The sequence below is a fragment of the Manis pentadactyla genome, chromosome 2 (assembly GCF_030020395.1).
Source record: "Manis pentadactyla isolate mManPen7 chromosome 2, mManPen7.hap1, whole genome shotgun sequence".
Lineage (NCBI taxonomy): Eukaryota > Metazoa > Chordata > Mammalia > Pholidota > Manidae > Manis > Manis pentadactyla.
In genome coordinates, this window is record NC_080020.1 from 77,668,678 (window position 1) to 77,683,738 (window position 15,061).

General features: G+C 40.7%; 2 protein-coding genes across 6 annotated transcripts in view; one reads left to right on the plus strand and one right to left on the minus strand.

Moving 5' to 3' along the window:
- The first annotated feature begins 3,028 nt into the window (after positions 1-3,028).
- RPS23 (ribosomal protein S23) lies at positions 3,029-4,881 on the plus strand. The gene is made up of 4 exons (XM_036914213.2): positions 3,029-3,184; positions 3,633-3,792; positions 4,453-4,573; positions 4,686-4,881. Exons 1-4 carry the CDS (start codon positions 3,181-3,183, stop codon positions 4,830-4,832), a joined length of 432 nt encoding a protein of 143 aa, XP_036770108.1. The 5' UTR covers positions 3,029-3,180; the 3' UTR covers positions 4,833-4,881.
- Positions 4,882-4,889: 8 nt separating this feature from the next.
- Positions 4,890-15,061, minus strand: part of ATG10 (autophagy related 10) — a 270,765-nt gene continuing 260,593 nt past the window's right edge. For all 5 annotated transcript variants that reach the window (XM_036914212.2, XM_036914205.2, XM_057493820.1 and 2 more), the window contains one exon: positions 4,890-8,813. The gene's annotated coding sequence lies outside the window, so the exon portion shown is untranslated. The remainder of the gene's footprint in view (positions 8,814-15,061) is intronic.

Consider the following 15,061-nt stretch of genomic DNA (forward strand, 5'->3'; position numbering starts at 1 on the left):
TTCTTAAATCTCTCCAGGGAATGAAATACTGAAATTTAATATCCCATTGAGGGAAAAAAAATATCTTTCTTTTCCTAGTGAGAATAATCATCTCTGATTTCTTAAAACTCAAAGGTCCCTGCTGAAATAGAAACCTATTTTCTTTTGTTTGGTTCTCAGTCAAGTTAGAGATTACCTGGAGAATAACTTTTAATATGCATATTAAAATGATAACTCTCTTCCAGGTATTTCACAAAGAGCATCAAAGAACACCATTGTCAATTCCACCTAGATCCTACTCAGAGGCTTAATTTTAATAACAAGTTTTTAAAGATCAGGCCTGAATATTAGTAAGATTATATGGCAATACACATATTTCTTTAGTTCCACCTTGGAATAGATATGAGAAGTAATCACTGCACCAGAAAGTAGCTAGAATGAGAGGATAAGAAGTCTCATTCATTTTGGAAAAAGGAAAAACTGGGTTTAATAATTTAACCAGGTAAAATGAAGCACTCAACATTCATCACCAGTAGTTACACAGAGCATGTAATCACCAGTCTTATTGCTCCTTCTCACTTTAAAGCTGTTATTTTAACTTGTCATATTTCCATAGCAACTAATGCCTCAATTTTTATAGCTAATGCACTAGGAATTATTTCTAACTATTCTAAATTCTAAATTCCTAACTATTCTAAAATTCTGACTGTTCTTTCCAAAAAGGTAACTTCTCCCCCATACAGTACAAAGAATCAGCATCACCCATGACTTAAATCTCCTCATAAACCGATCTAATTTATGAAGACCAATCTTTCTTCTTAGTTGGGGGGACTCTGAGACAAATCAAATAATACTCCTCTTCTGTACCTGAGCACTAAACCAACTGGGAAATAAAACCAAGGGTAAGACAAGTGGAAGCCCAAATACCACCTTTATTACTGTGAAAGGCCAGAAGGGAGGACAGAGCTTGAAGTAGGAGCTGAATGGAATGTACCTGAACCCCTCCCCTGAGAAGGCAGACATGGCAGCGTTATCAGGGCAGCACTGCGTTCTCAATAGGGGACCGAGGCCTGCCCCAGAAGAAACAGTGGGAGAAGTGTACTTTAATAGAAAAAGGGAGGAGCTTAACATGCCTCAACAAGTTTTCCTAAATTTACTAGATGTCACCCATCTCACCAGGCATGGAATGTGTAAAATGGAGAGAAATAAGGAGTTGGACTAATTTAACTCCTTCTTGTAAGGAAATACTAGGAAAGAGGGAAATTTGTTCTCTTCCTGCCCCCATGTCCCTAACATTTCAAGAACTACCAAATAGGATTCTTTTGTGACAAGTGTCTGTTGGTTTTCATATGTCTAATAACCCATGTCAGGTTGCAGTTTATAAGAATACTTCAATCTTAATAACTACATCCCTTAGTTTTCCTGGTATTAGGCTGGCTAGAAAATTATTTTACATCAATTTTGTGCCTTATTTACTTAACATTCATTAAAAATTTTCTAAACTCCTTAAAAATGAAAATTCTGCCTTATAACTAATCCGAAAACCTACAAACATGTTCTGGTGATGCAAGTTAACTTCTTCAAATCTCAGTTTCCTCCTATCACATGGGAGTTGCTTTGAGGATTAAAAGAAATTATGCATGTGACATCCTATGCATGGCATCTAAACAGCACAAAATACTGTTCGAGATGGTAGTGGTAGTGATCACGATATGATGTCAGTGATTTTGCTCTTTTTGTTATGATCTAACTCCAAATTATATGAACTCTCTCCATCTCCAATGCTATTGAGGCAGGTGTTAGATACAAGCAGACAGAGCTCAAGTTCCCAGTAAGGCTCAGCAGAAAGGAACTAGTGTAAAGGCTTTGCAGTAAACAAGAAGTCTCATCCTGGACATCTGGGAAAATTCAGCCTGAGGAAAAAGGGAGTTTTTCTTTTCCTTTGATCTTAGCTTGGCCATAGCAACAGGCCCGTGCAGCAACTCCCAGCCACTTGAGTGGTTTACTCCATTGTTGTGCTTATAAACCCTAGACACTGCAGCTCTAATGGTGTCCGCCCTTGCACCCCCTCGCGATAAGCGGGAGCTTTCCTTTCTTCTTTGGCCCTTTCGCTAAACTTTGCTGGTTGCTCCGCACTCTTGTCTGCGGGCTTCATTCTTCGTCACCTCCAAGGCACGATCCTAGGAAAACCAGCATCTCAGCGGGTGACATCTCTGGGGGCTCCTCCAGGATCTCCTCCTGTTCTCGGCCACCTAGAGGGCAGCTACCATTCCCTGCTACTCTCGCTTTAATAAATTCCTTCCTTACCTATACTCGTCAGACCTGTTTGAGAATCTTCCTGGTCCAGAGTCAAGAACCGCCCTCGTCCAGGTTGAGGTTTCTCCTAGTGCTTCATCTAGTGTTCAGGGAGAGACCTCCCCAGAGGCAGCTGCCTGACACTATTACCTACTCTCTCCCCTGTACTAATACAACAGCCCCCTACTTGCATAGCTCAAGTCCTCTCTAGCCCCTCTATAGCGTTCTCCCACAGCAGGCACAGTGTTTTTTTTTAATGTGGGTAAGATCTTGTCACTTCCTAGTTGAAACCCTCCAGTGGTTTCTCATCGCACTCAGAATAAACGCCAACTCCCTATCCTGGCCTTCAGGTTGGACAAGAGCGGGCCCTATCCACCTCTCTAATTCCACCGTCTATTTTCCTGCTGGCTCGCTACCCGTCAGCCAATAAGCTGCCTGTGAGAAGGAGTTAGCGTTGACCCGGCTAACTTTCCCAGCCCGGAACGAAGGGCTCCCCACCCCCACCACACACCCGCCGAGCCCACGGCCACTCCTTCCTCTGGCCCACCTCCGCTAAGCTCCGCCCCCGTGGGCTCGGCGAAAAGGCCTGCGTTAGGGGGAGGGCGGGGCGTCTCGTGCAAAGAGTTCTGGGAGTGGTAGTCCACGTTCCTTTTGTCTCCGGCATTCACATAAAAGAAATAAACAACAATCAAATTAGAGACCTCTGAATTTTGTACAAATTAAATAAGACGCAGATTTGGAAAGCAATGCAAACGACAGGCGTCTTCAAGCGAGAGGCACTAGTCTCGGACCAGGCGCTGCGCAGACAGCTGCACGGGTCCTTGGCCGGGCGGGGCCTACCGCGGTGGCTTGTGGCTCCTTCCCGGGCAGTTTCTTTCTTTCGCTCGGGCCCGTGGCGCCGGCAGTATGGGTGAGGTCTCCTCGGCCGGGCTGAGAGGGCCGCACGCAGAGTTTGGGGTCCGGGGACGGGAGACAGGATAGGAGCAGAGTGCTGAGGCCCGACGCCCCCAGAAGGGCCGATGGGGTAGGGCCGGGGAAGCGCCGCTCGCTGGGCACATGGTCCGGTGCGGAAGGGGCCCGTGCAGCCCCGAGGCCACCTAGCGTGTTACTGAGGGTCGGCGGGTGGCCACACTACTCCTGAGATTTGTAGCAGAGCTTCATTCCTTAGGAAAAGCGCGTGCATCGTTACGCTTCTGTCCTGCCCTGAGTTGATAAGGGAAACTGAGGTTGTGACCATGTGCCAAGGTGTGATGCAAGAGCCTACCGGCTTGTAGTCCAGATGCAGCTAGTGCCTCAGAAGCTGTAAAATACGACTGGCACGTTTTTGCGGGGGAACTAAGGGAACTTTGGTTTTTTAGGCAAGTGTCGCGGCCTTCGTACCGCCAGGAAACTCCGTAGCCACCGACGAGATCAGAAGTGGCACGATAAGCAGTACAAGAAAGCCCACTTGGGCACCGCCCTGAAGGCCAACCCCTTTGGAGGGGCTTCCCATGCAAAGGGAATCGTGCTGGAAAAAGTGTAAGTAAAAGACTACTGGTTCTTTGTCTTAACTATGGGAACTTGAGACAAGTACATTTAAAGAAATTGTGATGTAAACTTAAGGTTTTTCGAAGGTGTGTTGAAGGTTGTAACATGAAAGTTTGGGTGTTGGTTAGGTAACTAAGGTCTTTAATCTCTCAAGGTTGGCTTGACAGGATTTGTTGCGTTGGGGAGGGAGAAAACAAAGGACATTAGGCATGTAGTAATGTTTTAGGCAGTTGGTACCAAACGACTCTTTAGTCTTTGCTAGCCATCACATCTTTCTACTTTAGAAAACTAAGGTAAAGAAGTTTCTTGCCTAAGGGTATACAGCTAAGATTAGGATATGTAAGATTGTCATTATTCCACTATTTTTGACTACAAAATGGTAAGTAACTATGGTCCAGTCAAACTTGGTGGCAGTGAGGCAACGATTCCAAACTTTGTAGATTCTTGCTTCATATTTTACAACTATAAAGGGGTTTCCCCCCTTTTGTACCAATGAAATTAAGACTGATAAAAAACTTGGTTTGTGAATTTAGCAATTTGGAATTAAATCAGAAAGGAAGAAAATAATATAATTTCTAATGTATTCTGTACTTAATGAATTTATCCATTTACAAAAGGCTAGCTCACTCTGTTGTATTGTTTATGTTTTAGAGGTGTTGAAGCCAAACAGCCAAATTCTGCTATTAGGAAGTGTGTCAGGGTCCAGCTGATCAAGAATGGCAAAAAAATCACAGCCTTTGTACCCAATGATGGTTGCTTGAATTTTATTGAGGTAAGTGTTTCTATTAAGTGTAGGTTCTATTCCTGGGGTGGTTTCCCCAGTTTTCTGTGTGATGAATGGGTATTTTTAGTGATTGCCAAATAAACTGTTGATTTTATTCCAGGAAAATGATGAAGTTCTGGTTGCTGGATTTGGTCGCAAAGGTCATGCTGTTGGTGACATTCCTGGAGTCCGCTTTAAGGTTGTCAAAGTAGCCAATGTGTCTCTTCTGGCTTTATACAAAGGCAAGAAGGAGAGACCAAGATCATAAGTTTTGATGGTGAAAACAACTCAGTAGTAATAAATTTTCATATGCTAAATTTAAGTGTCTGTCTTTACTTAAGAGATGAATTATAATCTTTACCAATTTTAAGAGATTGGGAAAGCAGTTAATTCAGTATTTCCTAGTGTAAATGGAATTGTCAATAAAGTTGCTCCCTCTCCATAGAATGAATTAAATAAGTTAATCTGCAATAAAGGCACATTATTTCTGTACAGAGAACCCTAAAATCTCACCAAACTTCTAACAGGAATCATCTTGGGAACCCTTGGCAATGTACATTCTTGGATCCATTTCCCTGGTTACCCAGTTTTCTAAATACTACCTTCAAGTTGCTAGAGTACTTGGCCGGTGAAGATCAGGATCTGCTGTAATTCTGTTTAATAGCAAAACTTAGGCATTGGATGGTGTAGTAGATAGAAGTTAATGGGAGTGTGTGGCAGGTAAACTAGGGCATGGGGGAAAGCCTGTTCAAGAGCAAGGGGGACCAGGCAGAGAAAGATCCATTTAAGTGTTCACTGCCCCGAGCTTTCCAGTAACTTAACTTGATCTTGTTTTACTTGAAGGTGCACAGAGTAATGGAAGTGATGAGGTAGAAATGGTCAAGAACGGTTGTGTTTTGATTGTTGAAGCTAGAAGTTGGATATATGGTGGTTCACTCTCCACAAATCCTTGTTAGAAAATTACCATAGAAAAAGGTAAAATCTCATCAAAATGAGACTGTTAGCCTTAAATCTGTGATCTGAGGAACTGTGTTGGCAACATTAGTTCAGTTATGCTCTCTATCCTAATGTTAGGTCATGTTTATGATTTGGGAAAGGGAATTCTGTGGCTTCCCATTTCTAAGGTCAAGACCAGAGTCCTTAACCATGGCACAGGAGATGGTGTCTGCTCCCTGTTGCTCCAGTGAAGCTGACCTCTCGGTTGTTCAAACCTGCCTTGCCAATCCAACTTGAGCCTGGCAGGGTCACCTGCTGCTCCTCCCAACTCAGAACTGATTCCCAAACACTGCACACCTGTGCTTAACGCTCACGGATGATCGTGGGATCGTCTTCACGAGGGTGGAAAGAGACTGGCTCTTTAAATTGAAACATTGTATAAATATTAAGGTGTTGAACATGTTAATTTGGTAACATTAATACATTAGAGTGCTGTTCTTGCTTTCCATCTCAGCAGCAGTCTCGCAGCAGTCTCTAATTGAACAAAAAGTGGATCGGTTAAGCCAGTCCCAGAGGCTGACCAGGTGCACCTCCAGGGAGATGCCTGGCCGAGCGGTTCCATCCCTGCGGTCCGGCGAGGCGCGGGGAGCCCTCGCGAGCCGGTGGGGTCCTCGGAAGGCAGTTGGCCCTTGGGCAGCAGGGCGGGGCGATGCCGACACCCGCCCGCCAGTCTCTGCACGTCCCCTAACTACGGTGTTGACCCTTCAGCGGAACTGACCGGCAAAGACCTACGGGCCTCGGAGTTGCGGCGCCCTGCGATGGCGGCTCGTCCTTGTAGCCTCCTGGATGCACCCGGGATGCCCGAACTGCTATGGCTAAGTGATCTGCAAATCAATCTCGGGCATCTCAGACTCGAAAGTGAAACTGGCTGGGTTCCTTCTGCCTCCTGTGTATTCCTCCCACCCCACTGCCACCACCCTGTGAACCTGGACCCTTCATCCTAAGATCCAGCATGAAGCCTGTGCCCGGCGCTGTGCTGCGCCAGACCAGCGGGGCAGGCTGTGGTGAGAGGAAGTGCTCACCGTGGGTGCACAACTTAAGAAATCCCAGCAGCTTTTTTTTTTTTAATAGAAAAGCTAATTCCAGAGTTTATATGTTAAAGCAAAGGAACTAGGGCAGCTAAAACAGTATTGAAAATGAATAAAGGTGGAAGAATCACAAAACTTTGTTTTAGGGCTTAACTTGAAGCTGTAGTAACCAAGAGGATTGGGGGTACTGGAGGAGAGACACACAGATCAATAAAATAGGAGAGTCCACAAATAGACCTGTACAGTTACGACCAACTGCTCTTTGAGAGATACAAAAGCAATTCAGTGGAGGATGGATAGCCTTTTCAATAAAGTGGACTTCCTTTTGCAAAAAAAACCCAAAACGGACTTTAACCTAAATCACATTATGCAAAATTTAATTAAAAATGGATCATATATCTGAATGTAGAATGTAAAGATATAAAACTTGTAGAAGAAAACAATATCTTCATGACAGGATTTGGTGAAGAGTTCTTAGACGTTACACCGAAAGCACATTCCACAAAAAGATAAAATGGATAAATTGGACAACTAAAATTAGAAACTTATGCTCTGTGAAAGATTTTGTTGAGAGGAAGAGATAAACCACAGAGAGGGAGAAAAATACTTGAAATTGACATAATCCAATAGAAGATTGCATTCAAAATATACATAAAGTACTCTTTAATCTCAAAAGAAAAAACCCTATTTAAAATGGGTGAATGAATAAATCACAAAGATGACAAGCATACGAAAAGATGATCATCATTAGCAATTAAAATACAAATAACAATCATAAGGAAGTACCACTATACACCTATCAGAATGGCTAAAATAAAAAAATACCAAATACTGGTGAGACTACGGAAACTGGACATCATACATTGTTGGTGTAAATATGAAGTGATACAGTTACTCCAGTTTTTTGTAAGGTTAAACGTACCTACAATAAGATCCAGCAATTGCACTCGGAGGTGATTATACAGAATTGAAATGTCTGCCTACACAAAATCCTATACACTCACATACAGCTTCGTAATAGCCAAGACCCAGAAACAATCCGAATGTCCTTCAGGAGGCGGACAGATAAACTGGTTACATCCATAAATGAACTGCTCAGTCATAAAAGAAACTACTGTTACATGCAACAACTTCTGAGGATCTCAGTGGTATTATAGGAAGTACAAAAAGTCAATCTCAAAAGACTACATATGTCCTGTATCATTTCATCTATATAAAACTCTTGAAATGACAAAATTATAGCCATGGAGAAGAGATCTGGGGTTGCCAGGGATTAAGGATGGAGGTAGTATCTCAGAGAGTCTCTGTGTTGAACAGTTCTGTGTCCTGACTGTGGTGGTGTTTAAATATATCAGTACTTGTGATGGAATTTCCTAGTACTGTATACCAAAAAAAGTGTATATAAAAATTGGTAAACACAAGTAAGGTCTATATAATTAACAGTGTTGTACCAATATCAGTTTCCTGGTTTTGAAAATAATACTCTGGGTATCAAAGATGTTATCATTTGGGAAAGCTGGCATACACAAACTATACTATTTTTGCAACAATTTGTTGGGTCTCAAATTATTAATGAATTAAAACGTTTTGAAAAATTGTGACTGGGTAGTTATTTAATTTGTGCTACCTCTTATATTTGCCTAGCAAAGCCCAAATGAATCAGAAATTGTTAGAGCAGAATCTGGAGATTACTTAGTCCTGTGGTTCCCAAATCCAGGGAATGTTTGTTAGTGTTCAAATACTCCTGATCTAGGAGACAATCTTTGTGTATTTCAAGAGAAATCCTTATTTTTGACAGGTGTCAGGCAGTCTTTATGTAAAAGTAGCTATCCCCTTGCTTTTCCCACTGCCAGGAATTGAGGGGATTCACATGCTACTGATCTTATCTTATTAAGTTACAAGTCACCGACTTCATAAGTTAGAGGTCCGGAAAAGGTAGCACTTAAGTAATTTTGAAAGAATTTGTCCAAGTAATTGGCACAGCTGAAATCAGAATAGTCTGTCCTTAAATTAAACTCTTCCTATAGGTGATCCACTCCATTGCAAAGCAAGAAACACTGCCTTACAGGTAACTAGTTAGCCAAGTAAGGCACACATTTTGCTGGGTATTTATTAAGAGTTTTTAGTTTATGCCTTCTGAAGGGTAGAGCAGTAATATAATATGATTAATACATCTTCTGTATAAGTATATATAGAAACATTGAAACACTCCAGTTGGTGATGTTCTGAAAAAAAAAAGATTGAAACTATTACAGAAATACACAATGCCTCAAAATATATGGATTTTTTTTCCTTTTATTTTTTGATAGAGCTGAGGAACACAGTTCTAATTTGACAGCCCTGCAAACTTGAATGTGTATATTTGAATATATGTTTCATTCTAGGAAAATGTCTGGTGGCAGAATTTGGCCATAATGGTCATGCTGTGGATAACATTCAAGGAGTCTGTCTCAAGGCTGTCAAAGTACCTAACATTTCTTCATTGGCTTTGCAAGGTCAAGAAAAACCAAGACCATAAATTACCATATTACAATAAAATTTTGACTAACAGTTACTTGTATAATCTATTTAAACCTATAAAATCTGTTCTAATTGGTCTCAAGTACTAACTCTCATTTATTATGACACTGTAATTGGGGGATTGTCTTGGCAGGCTGTGCTGAGCAGTCTTAGATTCTGCACAACTCTTGTCCATATTGTTTGTTAAAGCGATGTTATGTTTGTTAGTATGCAAGCAAAAGAAGTGGATTTTAAACCTTATTGTCATGGTAATGTCTCCATAAGGAGTTCTAGAACAATGCATTAAGACATTTAACAGTTACATGTTTTGAAGCATGAATTGTCTCACAGGAAAAAACCATTTTTTGAGTGACACAGCTGAAGGTCCTTATCAGTGACAGGTAACTAGGATTTCCAAATATGCACACATACAGTCGCTGCTTCATTCAGACTGTCACTTAAGCCTTTAATATGTGGCATGTACCTTCAGTAATGAGGGACACACACACACACACACACACACACACACACTCTCTCTCTCTCAGAACTTCAGCCAGGCATCATGAGCACATCCACATCCCTCCCTTTAAGGCACTCTGCTTCCCACAAGGCCTAGAGCTTTCAAACAGCAATTCAGATCAGATGCCCAGGAGACCTCCTCCAGGAGGGGGCAGAGGCAATCATGGCCCAGATTTCCCCTTAAGATATTCCAGTCAGAGATGTGCCAGCTCCCTCCCAGGTCCTTACCAGTGATGTGCTTCATTATTTGTGGTAATGAGTTATTGACATGAATTCCGTTCTCTAATCTACTTTCAGTGTAGGAGTTTTTGTTTGCTTTTTTAAGTCAGCTTTCTAAAACCTCTCACTCTAGTTAATTAGAAATAGAATAAGGGGTCATGTTTCTTGGCTGGGTTAACAGTGTAGGACATACTGAGCATACCAACATTTTCAAATAAATTTAGATGCTAATGAATGTATTAAATGCTTTTTTAAACCTCTTTTAGCAATCAGCTAATGTATAAATCTGCACAATAGTGTACAGAGTAAGCCACATTTTAAATAATTTTTCATTTCAATCACAGCTGCAGTTGAAAGTAATATTACTTGCTGAAACATGTTTTGTACATTAACACCTGCTTTGGAGGTTGAAACAGGTTGTTTTGTCATATCTTTTTTCCCCAACATCTTTGTGAATTTATTTGTCCAGTTTTATTATGTCTTTATAATAAGTTTTTTTTTAATATAGTTTGTCAGCTTCAGGTGCTGTTTTGAGTGTCTTTGTAGGTAAAATAGGACCACTTTTCTCCTCCTTACGTTCCCAGAAGTTTCCAAGTATTTCCCCAGCCTTTTAGTTTCAGTAGGCAATAGTTGATTTTGTCCATTCTGTATTTTATACATTTTCTTATGCTTATATTTAGGTAGTTTTTTTTCTGTCACTACATCCCCCTTCCTCTTCCTGCCCATCACACAATGTGGGGTGTGTGTGTGTGTGTGTGTGTGTGTGTGTGTGACACAGTGATAGAAGAATGCTACTGTGAATGGGATTTATTGACCAAGATTCTTCATCTAGGATTTGTCCCTAGATTTCAGAGGGTCTAAGAAACTCCTGAAACTGTATGCAGAATTTTCTGATATATAAATGTGCGTGTGTGTATGTGTGTGTGTGTGTATGCATATAATATACACATACTTTTTTCAGAAAATGGGTACTACAAATTTTTCAGACTTTTAAAAAGGTTCCTTCCCAAGAAATCAGCTACTGTTTAAATCTGTACAGCAGGGAGCAGATTTAGTCACGTATCACACAATTTTCCATTTTAATCACACCTGAGGACAGTCATGAGGTGTTGTCTATGGTTTGATATCCTTTATGAAATGTCTCCAGTGTGGTGAGGATCTGTGGATGGATCATCCAATCTGCAGAACCTGCAAAATGCACATTTCACATTCTGCTTTGATGGCACTGGCTGACCTAATTATGGAACACTGGGCCATTTTAGAGAAAAGTTCCCCAATGTCACTGGTAAAGGAAAAATCAGAAAGAGGGTGTAAAGCTCACTCACAGGAATAAAAGCAGATAACAAAATCCCAAAGATGTTTTATCATCTGAGACTAGAGTACAACTTGTTAGATTTTTTAAAAAATGGTCAGTATGCACCTGTAAAAACAAATGACATAATGCCTGCAATTTGCTTTAAAATATTTGAGCAAATATAAGGTAAAAAAAGGAGGTTAAATGAAGCAAACATGGAAAAAAATCTCAATAATTACTGATTCTAATTACAAGTATTTGAGAGTTCATTGTATTGCTCACTTTTGAGGATGTATAAAATGTTTGATAATAATTTTAAAAATTGCATGCATATCTTAATTGTTTAATTCCATGCTTTCTACAACTAGTTCATGGACAGTAGGCTCTGATAGGAGCAAATGGAAATGCGGGGTAATCAAATGGATAATAAAGAAGCTGGAAAACTAACCCTAGCAGCACTAAGAAATATATAACATACTGGGAAGACAAAGCTGAGAATCCTTGCAAATTTTAGCAAGACAAGAAGAGAAAAATGTTCCATTTTATATCTATGATTAATAATAAAAGCAAAGTAATTTTCAAAGATTTTAGGAAATGGTAAAACAGACTGCTGATGGTGATGTAAACTGGTATAGTCTTACAGAGGAACAATTTAGCAACACGAAACAAAAGGTCTTAAGACACTCCATATCCTTTGATATGTTCATTCCCTTAGTAACAGTATAACCCAAGGAAACAAAATGTGAGCAACTGTTCCTGCACACATTTCTCACTGGATTACATTCCGAAAGCTCTGAGGGGCTTTGTCTGCCTGGGCTTTACCCTAGCACAGGTCCTGACCATGCAGGAAGTCAGGTGCTCAAGGAATGTATGTTAAATTGATGGCAAAGGATGAGAAACAACCCAAAAGTCCAATGACAGAAATACTTAGTATATTTTGATATAGAAGAAACACTAGTCATGTTAAGTTGTTTTTGAAAGAACATTAAATGACATGGAAAACTGTTGCAAATATAATGGGAAATGGGAAAAGTCACACTGTAAAACCATATACACAAAGATTCTAATTAAGTATCTTTAAACTAGTACAAGGAAATACATTAAATTTTAACTGGGGCTATTCCTGGATGATATACACTTAAGCAATTTTTAAATTTTCTCTTTCAAATGTTTCTGTGATTTCCAAATATCTCTGAGGACTAAAATCTTTAAAAATCAGTCTTTAGTTTCACAGCCTCTGGCTAGATAGGTGTAGCTATACCAAAGGAGCCAAAATATCTGATTACTTCCGATCCCCGTTCCCACTCTCCATCCTTTGAGATAACTTCTCTTATGAATTTGGTGTATGTCTTTGGGGTTATATTTCATGTTTGTACATACATGCTATAGAAAGTGTGTGATATTTGTGTACTATTGATACAGTGTTGTGTGCATAGTTAACATCTAGTTTTTGTTCTCTGTTTTAACTCAACAGTCTGTGAGAACTGCCTATTTGGATACATAGATACTGAATTAGTTTCCCCTAATGTCTCTGTGTAGGACCACATTTTATTTAGCCATTCATTTCCTTATCTCTAAGCAGGAAAGGGTCTGGGTATTCTCACTCTGAACCTAATGAAGGAGAGAGCTGAGGAGACCACATCCCACTGCTGCTGGCATTAGGTGAAAGGAATCTCGAGGATAGAATGGGTGGCAGTTCCCAAAGGAGGAGAGCAGGTCCAGTACCTGGTGCCTGCAGAAAGGAGACCATGGGAGCCTTACCCTGGACTCAGTGATCATCCACATGTGCAAACATTCCACAAAAATTTACTGAGTATTATCAAGTGCCAGAAACCATGCTAAACCCTAAAGATCTGGCATGCATGTATAAATAACAAGGCAAAGGTTGTGGACATACTGGACTGTGATTCCCTGTTAGCCTATCACAGCACGCTTTGTTCAACTTCTGCCTCATAGTTGGAACAGTGATTACTGGTTATTTGAAAAGCTCTAAAGTAATCCAAAAATCATCATGCAGCCATTGGCTTAATCTATTATCATGTAAAATTTATTTGGATGTAGGGATAAATGTGAGTGCCTAGTTATTTTTAAAAACGTAACAAAATGGGACTTGGTGATCACTAAAATCACTCAGCTCTAGTGGTCTGGAATATAGGGTAGTTGCAGTGGATTCTTTTACCACTAGAGGTCGCTACTGACAACACGAAAAAATAAAAGCGAGGGCTTTGCATTACAGTACTGCTTGAAAGAACATTATGAAATTTAAGAATAAAAAATCTGAATGTACCTTTACAGACAAGCCCTTTAAAAATCCAGAGGGGTAGATGTGGGGATATATGTGCTTGTTTAAGTTGCACTTGTTTAAGTGCTGTTGGTATAATCTATATCCTTCTAGAACAACCTTCAGCAACTTCCTGGTCAGCAGCATGAGGGAAAAGAGGGTCTTAGAAGGGAGCTCCTTTGTTCATCAGTTTTCAAATACCTGACTGTTCTCTGGAGTTAAAAATATGTTTACATCACAACCTAGTGAATGCACATACACACACACACACACACCCATAGATACAATTATATATATATATATTTGAAACCAAAGTTTCATGAAACAATATCCTTACAATGTACAATGCACTTTTAAAAAATTATTTGTGAAATAACAGAAAACACACATACTGGTCTCTGCCACTACCCCCAACCCCTTCCTGACAAAGAGCTCTTAAAACTCTTGGAATTTCCCAAGGGACAAGGGAACAAGGAGCACCTTTTGTTCTAATATTTGGTCTCTACCTCCAGTTCCTGACAAAGAGATCCTAAATCCCTTGGAATTCCTGGGTGATAGGAATGTCTTTTGTTCTAATGAGGTAACTCTTGGTGAGCTCCTGAATAGCTTCTGGGCGGGGGCTGATCACTAGACACAAGCCCTAAGGAGCAGCTTGGAACTTTCAGCCCTATCGCCCATCCTGCAGGAAGGGGAGAGGTGTAGAAGTGGAATTAATGATCAATATCATGTCTGTGTGATGAAGCCTCCATGAAAATCCCAAAAGTACATGGTTCAGAGAGCTTGCAGGTTGGTGCACACATCTATATTCTGGTAGGGTGATGCATCCGGCTCCACGGGGACAGGAGCTCCTGCACCTGGGACCCTTCTGCACCCCATCCTATCTAGCTCTTCCTCTGGCTGTCCATCTGTATTCTTATCATACCCTTTGTTATATAATAAACTGGCAAAAGTACATGTTTTCCTGAGCTCTATGAGCCATTCTAGTAAAGAACTGAAAACCCAAGGAGCAGATCATGGGAACCCCCATTTATAGCTGGTCAGTTGGAAATACTGTGACTTGCAACTGGTGGCTGAAGTGAGGCAGTCTTGTGGGACTGAATCCTTAGCCTGTAGGATGTGATGCTAATTCCAGGTCAATAGTGTCAGAGCTTGACTGAATTGTAGAACACCCAGCTGGTGCTGGCAGAACTGCTTATGTGTGGCAAACCCATATATCTAGTGTCACAAGTGTTGCTGAGTGTGGTAGTAGTGTGAGAGTAAAAGGGAAAGGCAGGGAGTATTTTTTAGACATATTCTATTTCATTAAAAAAAAAAGTTAAAAACCAATAAATTGATTTTACTTGATCTAATACACATTCTTCCTTTTAATACACCAGGAAACAGAGGCTCTGAGAGGTGAGTGACTTGCCCCAGGTAACATGGCAAACCAGGTCTCAGTATACTGGCTGGTTTTATTTTGGAAGGTCCAAGGCACAAATCGAAATCAAAAGGCATCCTCAGCGCACTCCCGGCCCTCTGCACTGCTGTACCTCCTGAACCTGTGGGCCTGCGCCCACTGGCGAAGAAGCCAACAAAGTGTATGTGTGACTAGTTATCAGCTGTAGCCATTTTTTAAAGTTAAAAAAAGTTTTTTCAACTCATTTAAAAAAGTCTTTCTAAAT